The sequence below is a fragment of the Herpailurus yagouaroundi genome, unplaced genomic scaffold (assembly GCF_014898765.1).
Source record: "Herpailurus yagouaroundi ecotype Mexico unplaced genomic scaffold, PumYag 28, whole genome shotgun sequence".
NCBI lineage: Eukaryota > Metazoa > Chordata > Mammalia > Carnivora > Felidae > Herpailurus > Herpailurus yagouaroundi.
Window position 1 is genome coordinate 1,650,969 of NW_024412376.1, and position 13,288 is coordinate 1,664,256.

The 13,288-nt window shown below is 40.7% G+C and overlaps 1 protein-coding gene across 1 annotated transcript in view; it reads right to left on the reverse strand.

The window, feature by feature from the left end:
• The window catches only part of FNTA (farnesyltransferase, CAAX box, subunit alpha), a 30,399-nt gene extending 29,862 nt beyond the window's left edge, over positions 1 to 537 (reverse strand). The window contains exon 1 of the mRNA XM_040444864.1: positions 303 to 537. Within this exon, the coding sequence (XP_040300798.1) occupies positions 303 to 508 (206 nt within the window). The 5' untranslated portion in view covers positions 509 to 537. The remainder of the gene's footprint in view (positions 1 to 302) is intronic.
• Positions 538 to 13,288: the final 12,751 nt, after the last annotated feature.

Sequence of the window (13,288 nt, forward strand, 5' to 3'; positions counted from 1 at the left end):
CACACCCAAACAGCCTAAGAAAGAGTGTTGTCCAGTGTGTTGCAGTTTCTACGCTGTTTGCTCTCTGGTCTCCCCTCTGTCTCTAGGTGACAACGTTGACTCCGGGAAAAAGCAACCCCGAAAAGAGCGCGAGGGCCGCAAGCGCGCCCCCCTACCCCGGCCGGCCGGCCGGCCAGGGAAGCGGCGGAAACTTCGGCCGGACACGCTGAGGCCAGAGGAGCCTACCCGGAACCACCGGCCGGGTTGAGCACACGCCTTCAAGGGAAGGGCCTCCGCCGCGGCGGCCCTGCTGTGGGCGTTACCTGTACAGGACATAGGTGGGCGAGTCCAGGCTCAGGAACCCGTCGTCCATAGGGGACGCCACCGCTTCTCCGGACTCAGCCGCCATAGCTTCTTCCTGGGGCTGCTGCTGCTGGGGTGGCGGAGGGTGCGGCTGGGGCGGCGGCGGCTCCGGCTGACCGGACGCGCTGCCCCGCGCAGCCTCCCCGACCGCCTCAGTGGCCGCCATCTCGTTTCGGTCCGCAGCGGAGGTGGTGGCAGCGGCCCCGCCCCTCGCGGCCCCGCCCCTCGCTCCCTTCCCCCACCGGCGGCCCACTTCCGGCTTTCTCGCTTCCCAACCATAGAGATGCGGACCAGAGAGACCCGGGTTGCGCTCCAGCCCTGGAGGTCTGAGATGGGCACTTGGCCACAAGTGAGGAAACTGCACTGTTTCTAGGGACACCAGAAACACACGTCATCCTGTCTGTAGGCCTTTCTGAATGCTTGTAGTTGATACTTAGGAAGGTGTTGGTTTTGTTAGCTCCCCTTCGTATGGGAGGTGGTTCTCTCTTGTTTTGGACAGAGTATCTTAGAAGCAGTGGATAAGGGAAGCTGAAAACCCAACACCTCTCACCCATATCTAGGTAACTGGCCTCCAGTGCTCCCTATTAAGCTTCATGTTTCTTGTGCACATTTTTTTTCTTTTGAATGTTAAGTGTTGATATGGAAGAATTTAAGTCATACAGGGTTTTCTGTCTTTCGAAATTAAAATCTTAATTATACAGGTACTGTGTATATGATACAGAAAAGGTAAACATTCATTGAACAACTGATTTATGTGGCTTTTTCACAGCAGTAAATAAAGTCTCTGTAGTCATGAAGTTTACATTGTAATGAACGGTAACAATATACCACCCTAAAATATGTAGGTATTCAGGACATGCCACTTCAAAATCTGCTGCTTTGGTATACTAATTATTTCTGAGCTGTAGGCACTTGAAAAACAGCAAATGCGGTCAGAAGCTTTCTCTGAGCTCCCTTTATTTGCCTAAAGACAAATCTAAAAAAAAATCTCTGTTGTCATAAACCCCAACACTGGGGTTTCCAGAGTAGAAGTGGAGACCACATCCAGACAAATTTTGTCAAAATATCATATCCCATCTACTCTTCTAAGGGCTCATTCATCTTTCCTAAAAATCATTCTTCCCTGAGAGGCCTACATTCCCACTTCCCTTTCCCTATTAAGATGATATTTAAGCCTGAATTCTAAGCAACCTCAGTGAATTACTAATTTTTTCTAAATATCCTCCATGTATACATGAGGCATACATGTTAATAAATCTGTTTTTCTCTTGTTAATCTTTTATTGCAGGGTTCACAGCCAGGACTCAGAACAGTAGAGGGAAAATTATTTTTCACCCTCTAGATTTTTTCTGGAGCCCATTTGAGCAAAGGCCTGAAACAGGAAAATGCATGCCATGTAGAGCAGATAGGGAGTACATGCTTAGTGTGTTCTTGGTTCAGCAAGGATGCTAATATCACTGAAGTCCTGTTAATGAGGGGAAGGAATTGGTAAGTGATAAGATTAAAGAAGAAGCCAGGGGCCATGGTAAGAATTTGAAGTGTGTGTGAGTGTACATGGTAAAATAGTCATAACATAAAATTTATCTTTGTAATCATTTTCTTAATGTTTATTTTTGAGAGAGAAAGAGAGCATATGCACAAGTGGGAGAGAGGCAGAGAGAAAGGGAGACAGAATTCAAAACAGTGTCCAGGCTCTGAGCTGCCAGCCCAATGTGGGGCTTGAACTCATGAACCATGTGATCATGACCTGAGCTGAAGTCAGGCACTTAACTGACTGAGCCACCCAGGCACTCCTCTTTGTAATCATTTTTAAGTGTACTTGTTCAATGGCATTAAGTACATTCACATTGTTGTACAACCATCACCACCATCCATCTCTAGAATTTTTCATCTTCCCAAACTGAAACTCTTATACCCATTAAATAACTCCCCATTCCCTGTTAAAAAGAAAGCCACAGACCTCAAATGGAACCACTATATTAAGAGCCCCACATCAGCAAGCCAAGACTTAATACCTAACCTGACTGCAGTTTCAACCTCTCTGCCCATCCCTACCCCCAGGAATGTAACCTTTAACTAGCCAACATGGAATTTACTGGTCAGTACGAGGAAATTCACTGATAGACCCCTTCTGTTACCATCAGGAGGGTGACCATGCCTTACACAATGGATTCTTTGCTAAATTCCTTTTTTATCCTCCTTCTCTACCTTTAAAAATCTTTCCTTTTCTGCAACTTGATGGAGCACCACTCTATTTGGTATGTGGGATGCTGCCCAATTCATGACTCAATTAATAAAGCCAATTCTATTTTTAAAATTTACTTGGTTGAATATTTGTCATTGAACACCTTTTCCCTTTAACCCCTAATAATCAGCTTTTACTTCATGTCTCTATGAATTTGATTACTCTAATCAAAGAGTAATCCTCATAGAAGAATCATAATAGTATTTGTCCTTTTGTAATTGGCTTATTTTGCTTCACATAATGGCCCCCAGGTTCATCCATGTTGTCGCATGTTGCAGAATATCCATTTTTAAGGCTGAATAATATTCCATTGTATGTATATACCACATTTTGTTATCCATCTGTTAATGGATAACAACTTGGGTTGTTTTGACCTTTTGGCTGTTGTAAATAATGAAATATCTCTTAGAGTCCCTGGCTTTCACTTCTTTTGGACATACCCAGAAGTGGGATTGCTTGATCATATGGTAATTCTATATTTATTTTTTTTAATGTTTCTTTATTTTTGAGACAGATATAGAGTGAGAGGGGGAGGAGCAGAGAGAGTGGGAGAGAATCCCAAGCAGGCTCCATACTGTCGGCACAGAGCCCGACGTGGGGCTCAAATTCATGAACTGTGAGATCATGATCTGAGCCAAAATTGAGGTGGTTGCTTCACCGACTGAGCCACCCAGATGCCCTGCTATGTTTAATTTTTTGAGGAACTTTCCCCCAACCCCCAGAGGTTCTAATTTCATTGGTTTAGAGTGAGGCCCTGGCATCATGTTTTATTGTGGGTTGGTTTTTTTTTTTTTTTTTTTTTTTTCTTTTTGTTTGTTTTGAGAGGGGGTGAAGTTGAGCAATAGAATCAGAGAGACAGAATCTCAAGCAGCTCCATACTTAGTGCAAAGCCCGATTCAGTACTCATTCTCATAACAGTGAGATCATGACCTGAGCCAAAATCAAGAGTTGGATGCTAAACTGACTGAGCCACCCAGGCGCCACAGCAACAGTATATTTTAAAAGCTCCCCTTATAATTCTAACATGCAGCCCAGGTTGAGAATCTCTACTCTTTCAGTCCATGGTGCATTAAGTCATTAAGTCTCCTAAGGATATCAAGGTGTCACAACTACTGGGGAGACAGGCCTAGGTAGAGTTGAAAAGCAACCACTATGTCATGGTAAATACAAATAAACCAATCAGTAAAAAAATGTTAAAATATATTACTTTTTAAAATATAAATAAATCACAATGTGTGTATAAATAAAATAAGATAGAAGTTGTAGTGCAAATTATTCATCAATTTTTAACAGCTTTATTGTTGTATATTTTAAATATCACAAAATCTACCTATGAAGTATAGTTCATCATCAATTCATTTTTTATTTTCAGGAATTAGGGATAAGAGTTTTTCATTGGTATAGCTGTTATTACTACATGATACTACTAATTTGATTGCACTCTTCCAGAGTCTTCCCCAGAAGTTTGGTAGTTATTAGGTGCCTAGAGATTGTGTTAAATGCCTGGGCTTCCAGTTCCCCCCCAGTGCTCTCTAGGCTTCACCATTTTCTCTTTGGCTACAGTCAGAAAGGATGATACCTACACTGCTTCAGGACATTGATTGCACTCCATGAGCTAGTACCTGGTAGAAAGGGGGGAGGAAAAAGGGAGGGGGAATAAGAGGGGTAAAGTAGATGATTACTGGTTAATTCTGGTTGCCAGAACGAGGAGCCTATGTTTGTCTTTTGGCTGCTTAACTCCACCATCAAGACTAACGAAAGCTGTAGCTCATCTTTCTATAAAGGCCGTGTGAAATTTTGTGAAAAAGAAAGACAATTTCAGTTTTATCAAGGCAGCTTGCTTCTGTCTGAACACTCTGAAGCAACTGTTAAAATATATTGCCAAATATAATATGTAGGCTGGCTTCCTCTTAGAAACAGATAGTTTTTAATGACTGCATGATATTCCTTTTATATACTGTACTTTATATAGTACTTAATCATTCATACATCATTCAATATTTAACATTTATAATTTTTCACTGTTACATTTCATTCAATGACTATCTTCATATTAATAAACATGATCCATGATTTAATAAGGATTCATTTTGTGACCAGTGTGGACCAGTTACTGTTCTCAACAGCAATGAAAAGAAATCAACAACAAAAAACTTCTGTGCTTATGGTACTTTCACTATAGTGAGGGAGATAAAGAAGATAAACATGTTGTATTTAGTGAATGCTGACAGTAACAAATGCTAAGGAGAATAGGCAGGAAAGAGAGAAAGTGTAGAGGTGGGTTACTACTGATGTCGATAGGGAGGCCTTCATTTTGTAGGTGACATTTGAATACAGATTTGAGTGCATCAATGTAAATATCTTTCCAGAAGATCATTTCTGGCAGAAGTCCAAAAACACTGAGGAAAGTGTTCATGATCTCGGAGGCTAGTGTGGGAGTGTAGGTGCAATGGAGTGGTTGAAGGGTAGGGTACGAGGTGATGAGGTCAGAGAGTTAAGGCAGAGCAGATAACATAGGGCCTTACAGCATTTTGGCTTTTACTCTCGAGTTAGATGGGGAGTCATTGAAGGATTTTGAGTAGTGGAGTGATGTGATTTATGCGTTTACAGGTCAGTGTCTTCTGTGTTGAGATTGGATTGTCTTTCATCCATTCAAAATACAGTAGCATGGAAGGGCAAAGTAAAAATGAGGAGAACCAGACAGCCTACTGCAGTAATCCAGGAGAGATAGTGACTTAGACTAGGGTAGGAATAGTGAGAGTGGTGAGAAGAGGCCAAATTCTGGCTAAATTTTGAAGATTGACTTGTCAGGAATTGCTAAGCTATTGGATATTGGGTTTGGGTGAGAGAAAGGGAGGGTCAAGGATGACTCCAAGACTTTAGGCTTGAGCAGTGATGTTGACATGTGCACATATAGGGAATTCTGTTGCAATAGGAGAAAGTGTGTGTGCGTGCGTGCGTGTGTGTGTGTGTGTGTGTGTGTGTGCGTGTGTGTGTGTGTGTAATTGGGAGGGCATTTAGGAGTTATTTTGGACATGTTAGGATTGAGCTACCTTTTACATATTCAATAATATAAATTGAGTAAACATTTGAATATATGAGTCTGGAGTTCAGTCAGGTCTGTACTGGAGACTCCAATATGAGAGTCTTTAGCCCAAAGCTGTTATATAACAATGAAAGACTGAATGAGATTATTAATGTAGTGAGTGTAGATAGAAAAGAGTAGAGGAGGAAGGGTTGAACTCTGGTGGCATTTCAAACATTAGAAGTTGGAGAGAAAAGGCAGATCCAGCAAAAGTCACCAAAAAAAAAAAAAAAAAAAAAAGAATAGCTGTAGCGATGGTAATAGTAGAATAATGAAGACAGATGTAGTGCCCTGGAAGTCAAATAAAGAGTTTGACAAAGGTGAGAGGGATCAACCTCAAGATGTACATTTTTTTTTCCCTGAGAGTTTTATAAATTGTAGCGTTTACAGTTAGGTCTATCATTAATTTGAGTTAATTTTTGTATGTGGTGTGAGACATAGGGGTCTAACTTCATTCTTTTGCATATGGCTATCTACTTGTCCCAGCATGATTTGTTGAAAAGAATGCTTTCCCCACTGTATGGTCTTGGTACTCTTTTCAAAAGGCAATTGACCATAAAAGTAGAGGTTATTTCTGGGTTATCACTTCTATTCCATTAATCTACGTATATCCCTATATAAGTATCACACTAGCTTGATTACTATAGATTTGTATAAATACTCTATATTTATTTTTTATAATGGAAAATGTCAAATACACCCAAATATGGGGAAAATAATACAATGAACTATCATTCACCTGTCAGTCAAATACTGTAATCATCATCAATTTATGGATACTCATTTCATCAATATCCCTTACTTGATCTCCCAACCTACTGGATTCTTTTGAAGGAAATCTAAAACATCATATAATTTTACTATAATACAAGGAGTATAATTCTACTACCATTATCCTGCCTACATTTATAATAATAAAGACTTCTGTCACTGCCAATATGGAGTATCAGGGACTGGAACAACTGAAAAACTGGATCAAAAAATGAGACAACAGGGGCACCTGGGTGACTCAGTTGGTTAAGCGTCTCAGTTAGGCTCAAGTCATGATCTCACAGCTCGTGGGTTCAAGCCCCACATCAGGCTCTGTGCTGACAGCATGGAGCCTGGAGCCTGCTTCGGAATCTGTGTCTCCCTCTCTCTGCCCCTCCCCTGCTTGTGCTCTCTCTCTCTCAAAATAATAAAAACATTTTTTAAAAATGAGACAACAGTTCTCAGATCACTGGACATCAGAAAAATGAAACTGATCCTGGAGCAGTGGGAAACAAGTAAGGTGAATCCTATAATTGTTTTAACAGCCTATAAAAAATTTCCAAATCAGGGCTGCTGGGTGGCTCAGTTGGTTAAGTGCTGACTTTGGCTCAGGTCATGATCTCACGGTTTGTGAGTTCGAGCCCCTCATCAGGCTCTGTGCTGTGCTGACAGCTCAGAGCCTGGAGCCTGCTTCGGATTCTGTGTCTCCCTCTCTCTCCGTCCCTCCCCTGCTCGTGCTCTGTGTATGTGTCTCTCTCTCAAATATAAATAAACATAAAAAAAATCCAAATCATCATGATGTAGTGAGGGGAAACACAGAGCATAGTCGTCTTTCTGAAATGAGGCAGAGCTGGAAGTCTGAGGAATCCAAAGTGGCTATATTTTAAAGGGCAGAATGCCTGAAAAGAGACAGCTACCAAGAGGGAACTCCAAAGATTTGCAGAAGTTTTTGGTTGAGTTTCAGTTGAATAATGTGTTTCAGTTGAATAGTATATGAGTTTCAGTTAAATAATGATCAGTGTATGTGTGTAAGGAAAGTAACCAAGGCTGGAGAAAGTATTGCACAAAGGATTAGATAGAATTCCCAAAACTCATACAGGGTCAGGAATACTGCCATCTAAAGTGAGAAATCACATAATCCACAGGGCATTGGGTAGAGTAATCAAAAAGGTCTTGCCCTAAAACAAGACACCACCATACACCTATTAGAATGGTCAAAATCCAGAACACTGACAATACCAGATGCTGACAGGGATGTGGAGAAACAGGAACTCTCATTCACTGCTGGTGGGGATGCATAATGCTCAGCCATTTTGGAAGATGGTTTGGTGGTTTCATACAAAACTATACATATTCTTGTCATACAGTCCAGCAATTGTGCTCCTAGGTACTTACCCAAAGGAGGTGAAAACCTATGTCTACACAAAACCTACACACAGATGTTTTGTTTTTTAGTTAATTTCAGGAATAGAATTTAGTGATTCATCACTTACATATAACACCCAGTGCTCATCCCAACAAGTGCCCTCCTTAATGCCCATCAACCCATTTAGCCCATCCCCCCACCCAAGCCCCTCCAACAACCCTCAGTTTGTTCTCTGTATTTAAGAGTCTCTTATGGTTTGCCTCCCTCTCTGTTTTTATATTATTTTTGCTTCCCTTCCCTTATGTTCATCTGTTTTGTATTTTAAATTCCACACACACAGATGTTTATAGCAGCTTTATTGACAAAATTGGCCACCAACCAAGATGTCCTTCAGTAGGCAAATGGATAAATGGTGGTACATACAGACAATGGAATATTGTTCAGTACTAAAAAAAACTATCAAGTCACAAAAAGACATGGAGAAAACTTAAATACAAATACTAAGTGAAAGAAGCCAATCTGAAAGGATTACATATAGTAAGTATAGTATAGTATAGTACAGTACAGTATAGTATTAGTACAGTATAGTATTAGTATAGTATAGTGTGATTCCAACTATATGACATTCTGGAAAAGGTAAACTATGGAGACAGGAAAAAGAGGGACAAAATGATCCTAGAGTAAGCACTGCTCTGTTTAGGTAAGATGCAAAGGGATAAAACTGTTTCCAGTTAACTTAGTCATATCCCATAAAAACAGTTTAAGGATTATTATAGGAAAAAATTCAGTACTCAACAAAATAAAATTCATAATCTATGGTATACAATTAAAAATTATTAGGCATGCAAAGAAGCAGAAAGATTCGACTGGTAATCAAGAGGAAAAAATTCTATGAATCAAAATTGACCAGGAACAGACAAAGACAGTACAGTCAACAGACATGGACATTTCTACAATTATAACGGTGTTCCATATTTGTCAAGAAGCTAGAGGAAAGATTAAACATATTAAGTAGAGATGTGGAAGATATACATAAAACCAAAACACCAAAAATATATGGAACTTCTAGAAGTGATGAGTACACTGAATGGCATTAAAGGCAGATTGGGCATTACAGAAGAAAAAAGGAGTAAATTTGAAGACAGCAATTGAAACTATCCAAAATGAAACAGAGAAAAAAAACTGAAAAGAGATTAATCAGTGAGCTATGGGACTTCAGTTCACTAATAATGTAACCAGAGTTCCCAAAGGAGAAGAGACAGAAAAGTTATTTGAAGAAACAATAGCTGCAATTTTTATAAATTGGATGAAAAATATAAATCTATGGATCCACAAATCTCAATGAACTGCAAGCATTAGAAATGTGAAGAAAAAGTGGCCCCTGGGTGGCTCAGTCAGTTGAGCGTCCAACTTTGGCTCAGGTCATTCATGATCTCTTGGTTTCTGAGTTTGAGCCCTGTATCAGGCTCTGTGCTAACAGCTCAGAGTCTGGAGCCTGCTTCAGATTGTGTCTCCTCCTCTCTCTTCCCCTCCCATGCTGATGCCCTCCCTCTCAATAATAAATAAACATTTTTAAAAATGTGAAGAAAAATATATACTGGCAAATCAAAATCAAATTGCTTAAAATGTGATACAGAGATTATCTTAAAATCAGCCACAGTAAAAAGATACGCTATGTACAGAACAAGCAAGGATGACACCAGATTCTTACTGGATGGTGTGGCAGATAGCCTCAAAGACAGCCCTTAATAACTCCACCTGGTGTTCATGCCTTTGTATAATCCCGTCTCTTTGAATGTGGGCTGCACCTCATGACTAGGTGTGGGCACCTTTATGTCTCTCAGAGCTCTCCCTCACTCTGAGGGAAGCAAACTGCCATGTTGTGAGCTGTGCTATGGAAAGGTACATGTGGCAAGAAACTGATGTTGCTGGCCAATAGTAAGACCCAAAACCTACCCACAGTTATGTAAGTAAACTTGAATGTACACTGTTCCCCAGCCCAGCTTTGAGATAACTATAGCCCCTTTGTTATTATTGTAGACATTCTACCTTTTTACTTATTTCTTATTTGAGAGAGAGAGAGAGAGAGAGAGAGAGAGAGAGAGGAAGACAGACAGAATCTCAAGCAGGCTCCACGCTCAGCATAGAGCCTGACATGGGGTTCGATCCCATGACCCTGGGATCATGACCTGAGCCAAAATTGAGTCAGATACTCAACTGACTGATCCACCCTGGTGCCCTCCACTTTTCTATTAATTGGTGTTGACATGATACATCTTTTAAATTTTTTTTTTCAACGTTTATTTATTTTTGGGACAGAGAGAGACAGAGCATGAACGGGGGAGGGGCAGAGAGAGAGGGAGACACAGAATCGGAAACAGGCTCCAGGCTCCGAGCCATCAGGCCAGAGCCCGACGCGGGGCTCGAACTCGCGGACCGCGAGATCGTGACCTGGCTGAAGTCGGACGCTTAACCGACTGCGCCACCCAGGCGCCCCATGATACATCTTTTAAAAAATATTTTTTAAGTAACCTCTATGCTCAACATGGGGCTTGAAGTCATGACCCTGAGATCAAGAGTTGTCAACAGCCAGCCAGGTGCCCCAATATATCTTTATATTTTTTTGTACTTTTTTCCCACTTTTCTACTTTTAAGTAATTCTGTGTTCATATTTAAAGTGGTTTCTCGGGGCGCCTGGGTGGCTTGTTCCCATTTCTTTTTCTGTTTTCTTTTGGAATAATTATTTTTTATTCCATTTTCTCTCCTTTGTGGACTTATTTGTTGTAACTTTATTGTGTTGTTAGTGCATGCTTTAAGACTTATACTACATTTCTTAACATGGTCTAATTTCAAGTGATATTATATTCCTTTTTTTTTAATGTTATTTATTTGAGAGAGAGAGAGCGAGCAGGGGAGGGGGAGAGAGAGAGAGAGAGAGAGAGAAAGAGAGAGAGAGAGAGAGAGGAAGACAGAGAATCCGAAGCAGGCTCCAGGCTCTGAGCTGTCAGCACAGAGCCTGACATGGGGCTCAAACTCACAAACTGTGAGAACATGACCTGAGCCAAAGTTGGACACTTAACCGACTGACCACCCAGGCACCCCTCAAGTGATATTATATTCCTACAAGTATAGCATAAGAACCTTCAATAGTGTACTTCCATTATATCCTTTCCAGCTGTTATGCAAGGGGTGGGGATCTCTGGAAACATGTTCTTTAAAGGCAGTGAACTTTGGCTAGGAATATAGACACAGATATTTATATTCTCAACAATTTCCTTAAAACATAGTCATAGAAATTAACTATTACAGTAAGGTGTAGAAACATTTAGCTCATTTTTAAAGTTTATTTGTCGGGGGGAGTGGGAAAGGGGCAGAGAGAGACGGAGAGAGGGAGAGAGAGAGGATCCCAACCATGCTCCACACTGTCAGTGCATCCCCCCACATGGGGCTGGAACCCATTAACGGTGACATCATGGTCTAAGCTGAAGTCGAGAGTCAGACGCTCAACCTACTGAGCCACCCAGGCACCCCTTAGCTCATTTTATATACAATTGGATAAAAGAACTATGAGCATATTTGTGGCTTCAAATTTAGTGGTGTTTTATGTAGTATTTACCTCAGGTTTTGCTCATACTGAAATTATGTACCTGATTGTATACCACTATGATTGTGCTTGGCACAGGGCTTAAAAGATATGGAAAGATTCTGGCTTCAGAAGTATGATCTTCATAGAAATCTTCCTTCCAATGGCAGCTGTGGTAACTTGGTATTCCTCCATTGAGAAGTGGAGTGTATTTTTGGTCAGCCCTCAGAACCCACTCTAGTCTGTGACAATTTTGACAAATAAAAATGATGCTATGTAGTTTCCGGGCCTAGGTCCTAAAAGCTGTGAAGCTTTCTTTCACCTGGGTCTCTTAGAACTCACTCTGAGGAAGCTAGCTGTGTGTAAGTTCATCTACCCTGAGACTCCATTTTGTGAGTGTCCAAACTAGTCATGTCAGGAGGTTGTGTGTGGAGTTGCCTGATCAGCCCTCAGGTATTCCATCTGTATCAGTCTGGATACCAGATGTGTGACAGAAAGCCTTCAGATGGCTCCAGCCTCAACCATCATCTATCTGCAGCTCAATGAGGGGCTGAGCCCGTCTCCAGATGCAAGAGAGAGGTTATATTGTTAAAGCCATTAAGGTTTGGAGTGGTTTGTGATGCAGCAATAACCTGAACACTATATAAATGTATTTAAGGCAAACTGGTAGGTTTTACCTGAGTGATGCTTCTATTTGGGAACTTTTCTGTGTTGTGCTTCATTTAACCAAATCTTTGAAGGCCAAAAATATTTTGCTTATTTTCTGATTCAACCTACCTTTGTCCTTCACTTCAATATTGGGAGAGACACTCAGAAAATGTTAAATATATATGGTATCTCCATGGTAATGAGTGAAGAAAACTTATACTTATCTGACATTAAAATGGGCACTATTTTGACTACATAGCTATTTTTTATCTTGGTGCTAACTTCACTTTGAAATTAATTAGCTGATTATTTTAATGTAAATACAATCAATTTCCACACTGCCACTGCCACTTTATCCAACACTAAAGATGTCATATTCCAGTAAGGTTTAGGGTGGAGATGAGAAAAAGGGTGAATTTTAAGCGTGGAAAAGGAGCAGGAAAAGGAAGGAAAGGAAAAGGAGCTCTAATCACCTAAACGGGATGCTTCAAGAATAATGCTTTAGGGGTACCTGGGTGGCTCAGTTGGTCAAGTGTCGGACTTCAGCTCAGGTCAGGATCTCTTATTTCGTGGGTTCAAGTCCTACATCAGGCTCTGTGCTGTCAGCTCAGAGCCTGGAGCCTGCTTCCGATTCTGTGTCTCCCTCTCTCTCTCTGCCCCTCCCCTACTCATGCACTGTTTCTCAAAAATAAACATTAAAAAAAACCTTTTTTAAAAAAGGATAATGCTTTATATTATTAAAGAATGCAATTACTCTACCATTGGTTATTGCTGTACTGTCGGTAGTAAGGTTGATGGTGCTAATGTGGTAACTCTGAGAGGGGAGAAGCTGTAATGTTTAGCTTTTATCCCTTAAGAACTTTGGACAATCAGCTTACAACTATTAAGAACCAGACTAAATCAAAACAAAATCTCTGATAGGTACTGGAAAAAACCCTCAAAGAATATTTAGTAATTTACAATAAGTCAATGGCATAAACTTTATTATTGTCTAAGATTATTTATTTAAAAAAATATTTTTAATGTTTATTTTTGAGAGAAAGAACAAGCAGGGGAGGGGCAGAGAGAGAGGGAGACAGAGTATCCCAAGCCAGGCTCTTCACTGTCAGTACAGAGCCCGACATGGGGCTCGAACTCACAAACTGTGAGATCATGACCCTAGCTGAAATCAAGGATTGGATGCTTAACCGACTGAGCCACCCAGGCACCCCAAAATTTATTTATTTTTGAGAGAGAGATAGAGAGAGAGAGAGATAAAGAGAGACAGAG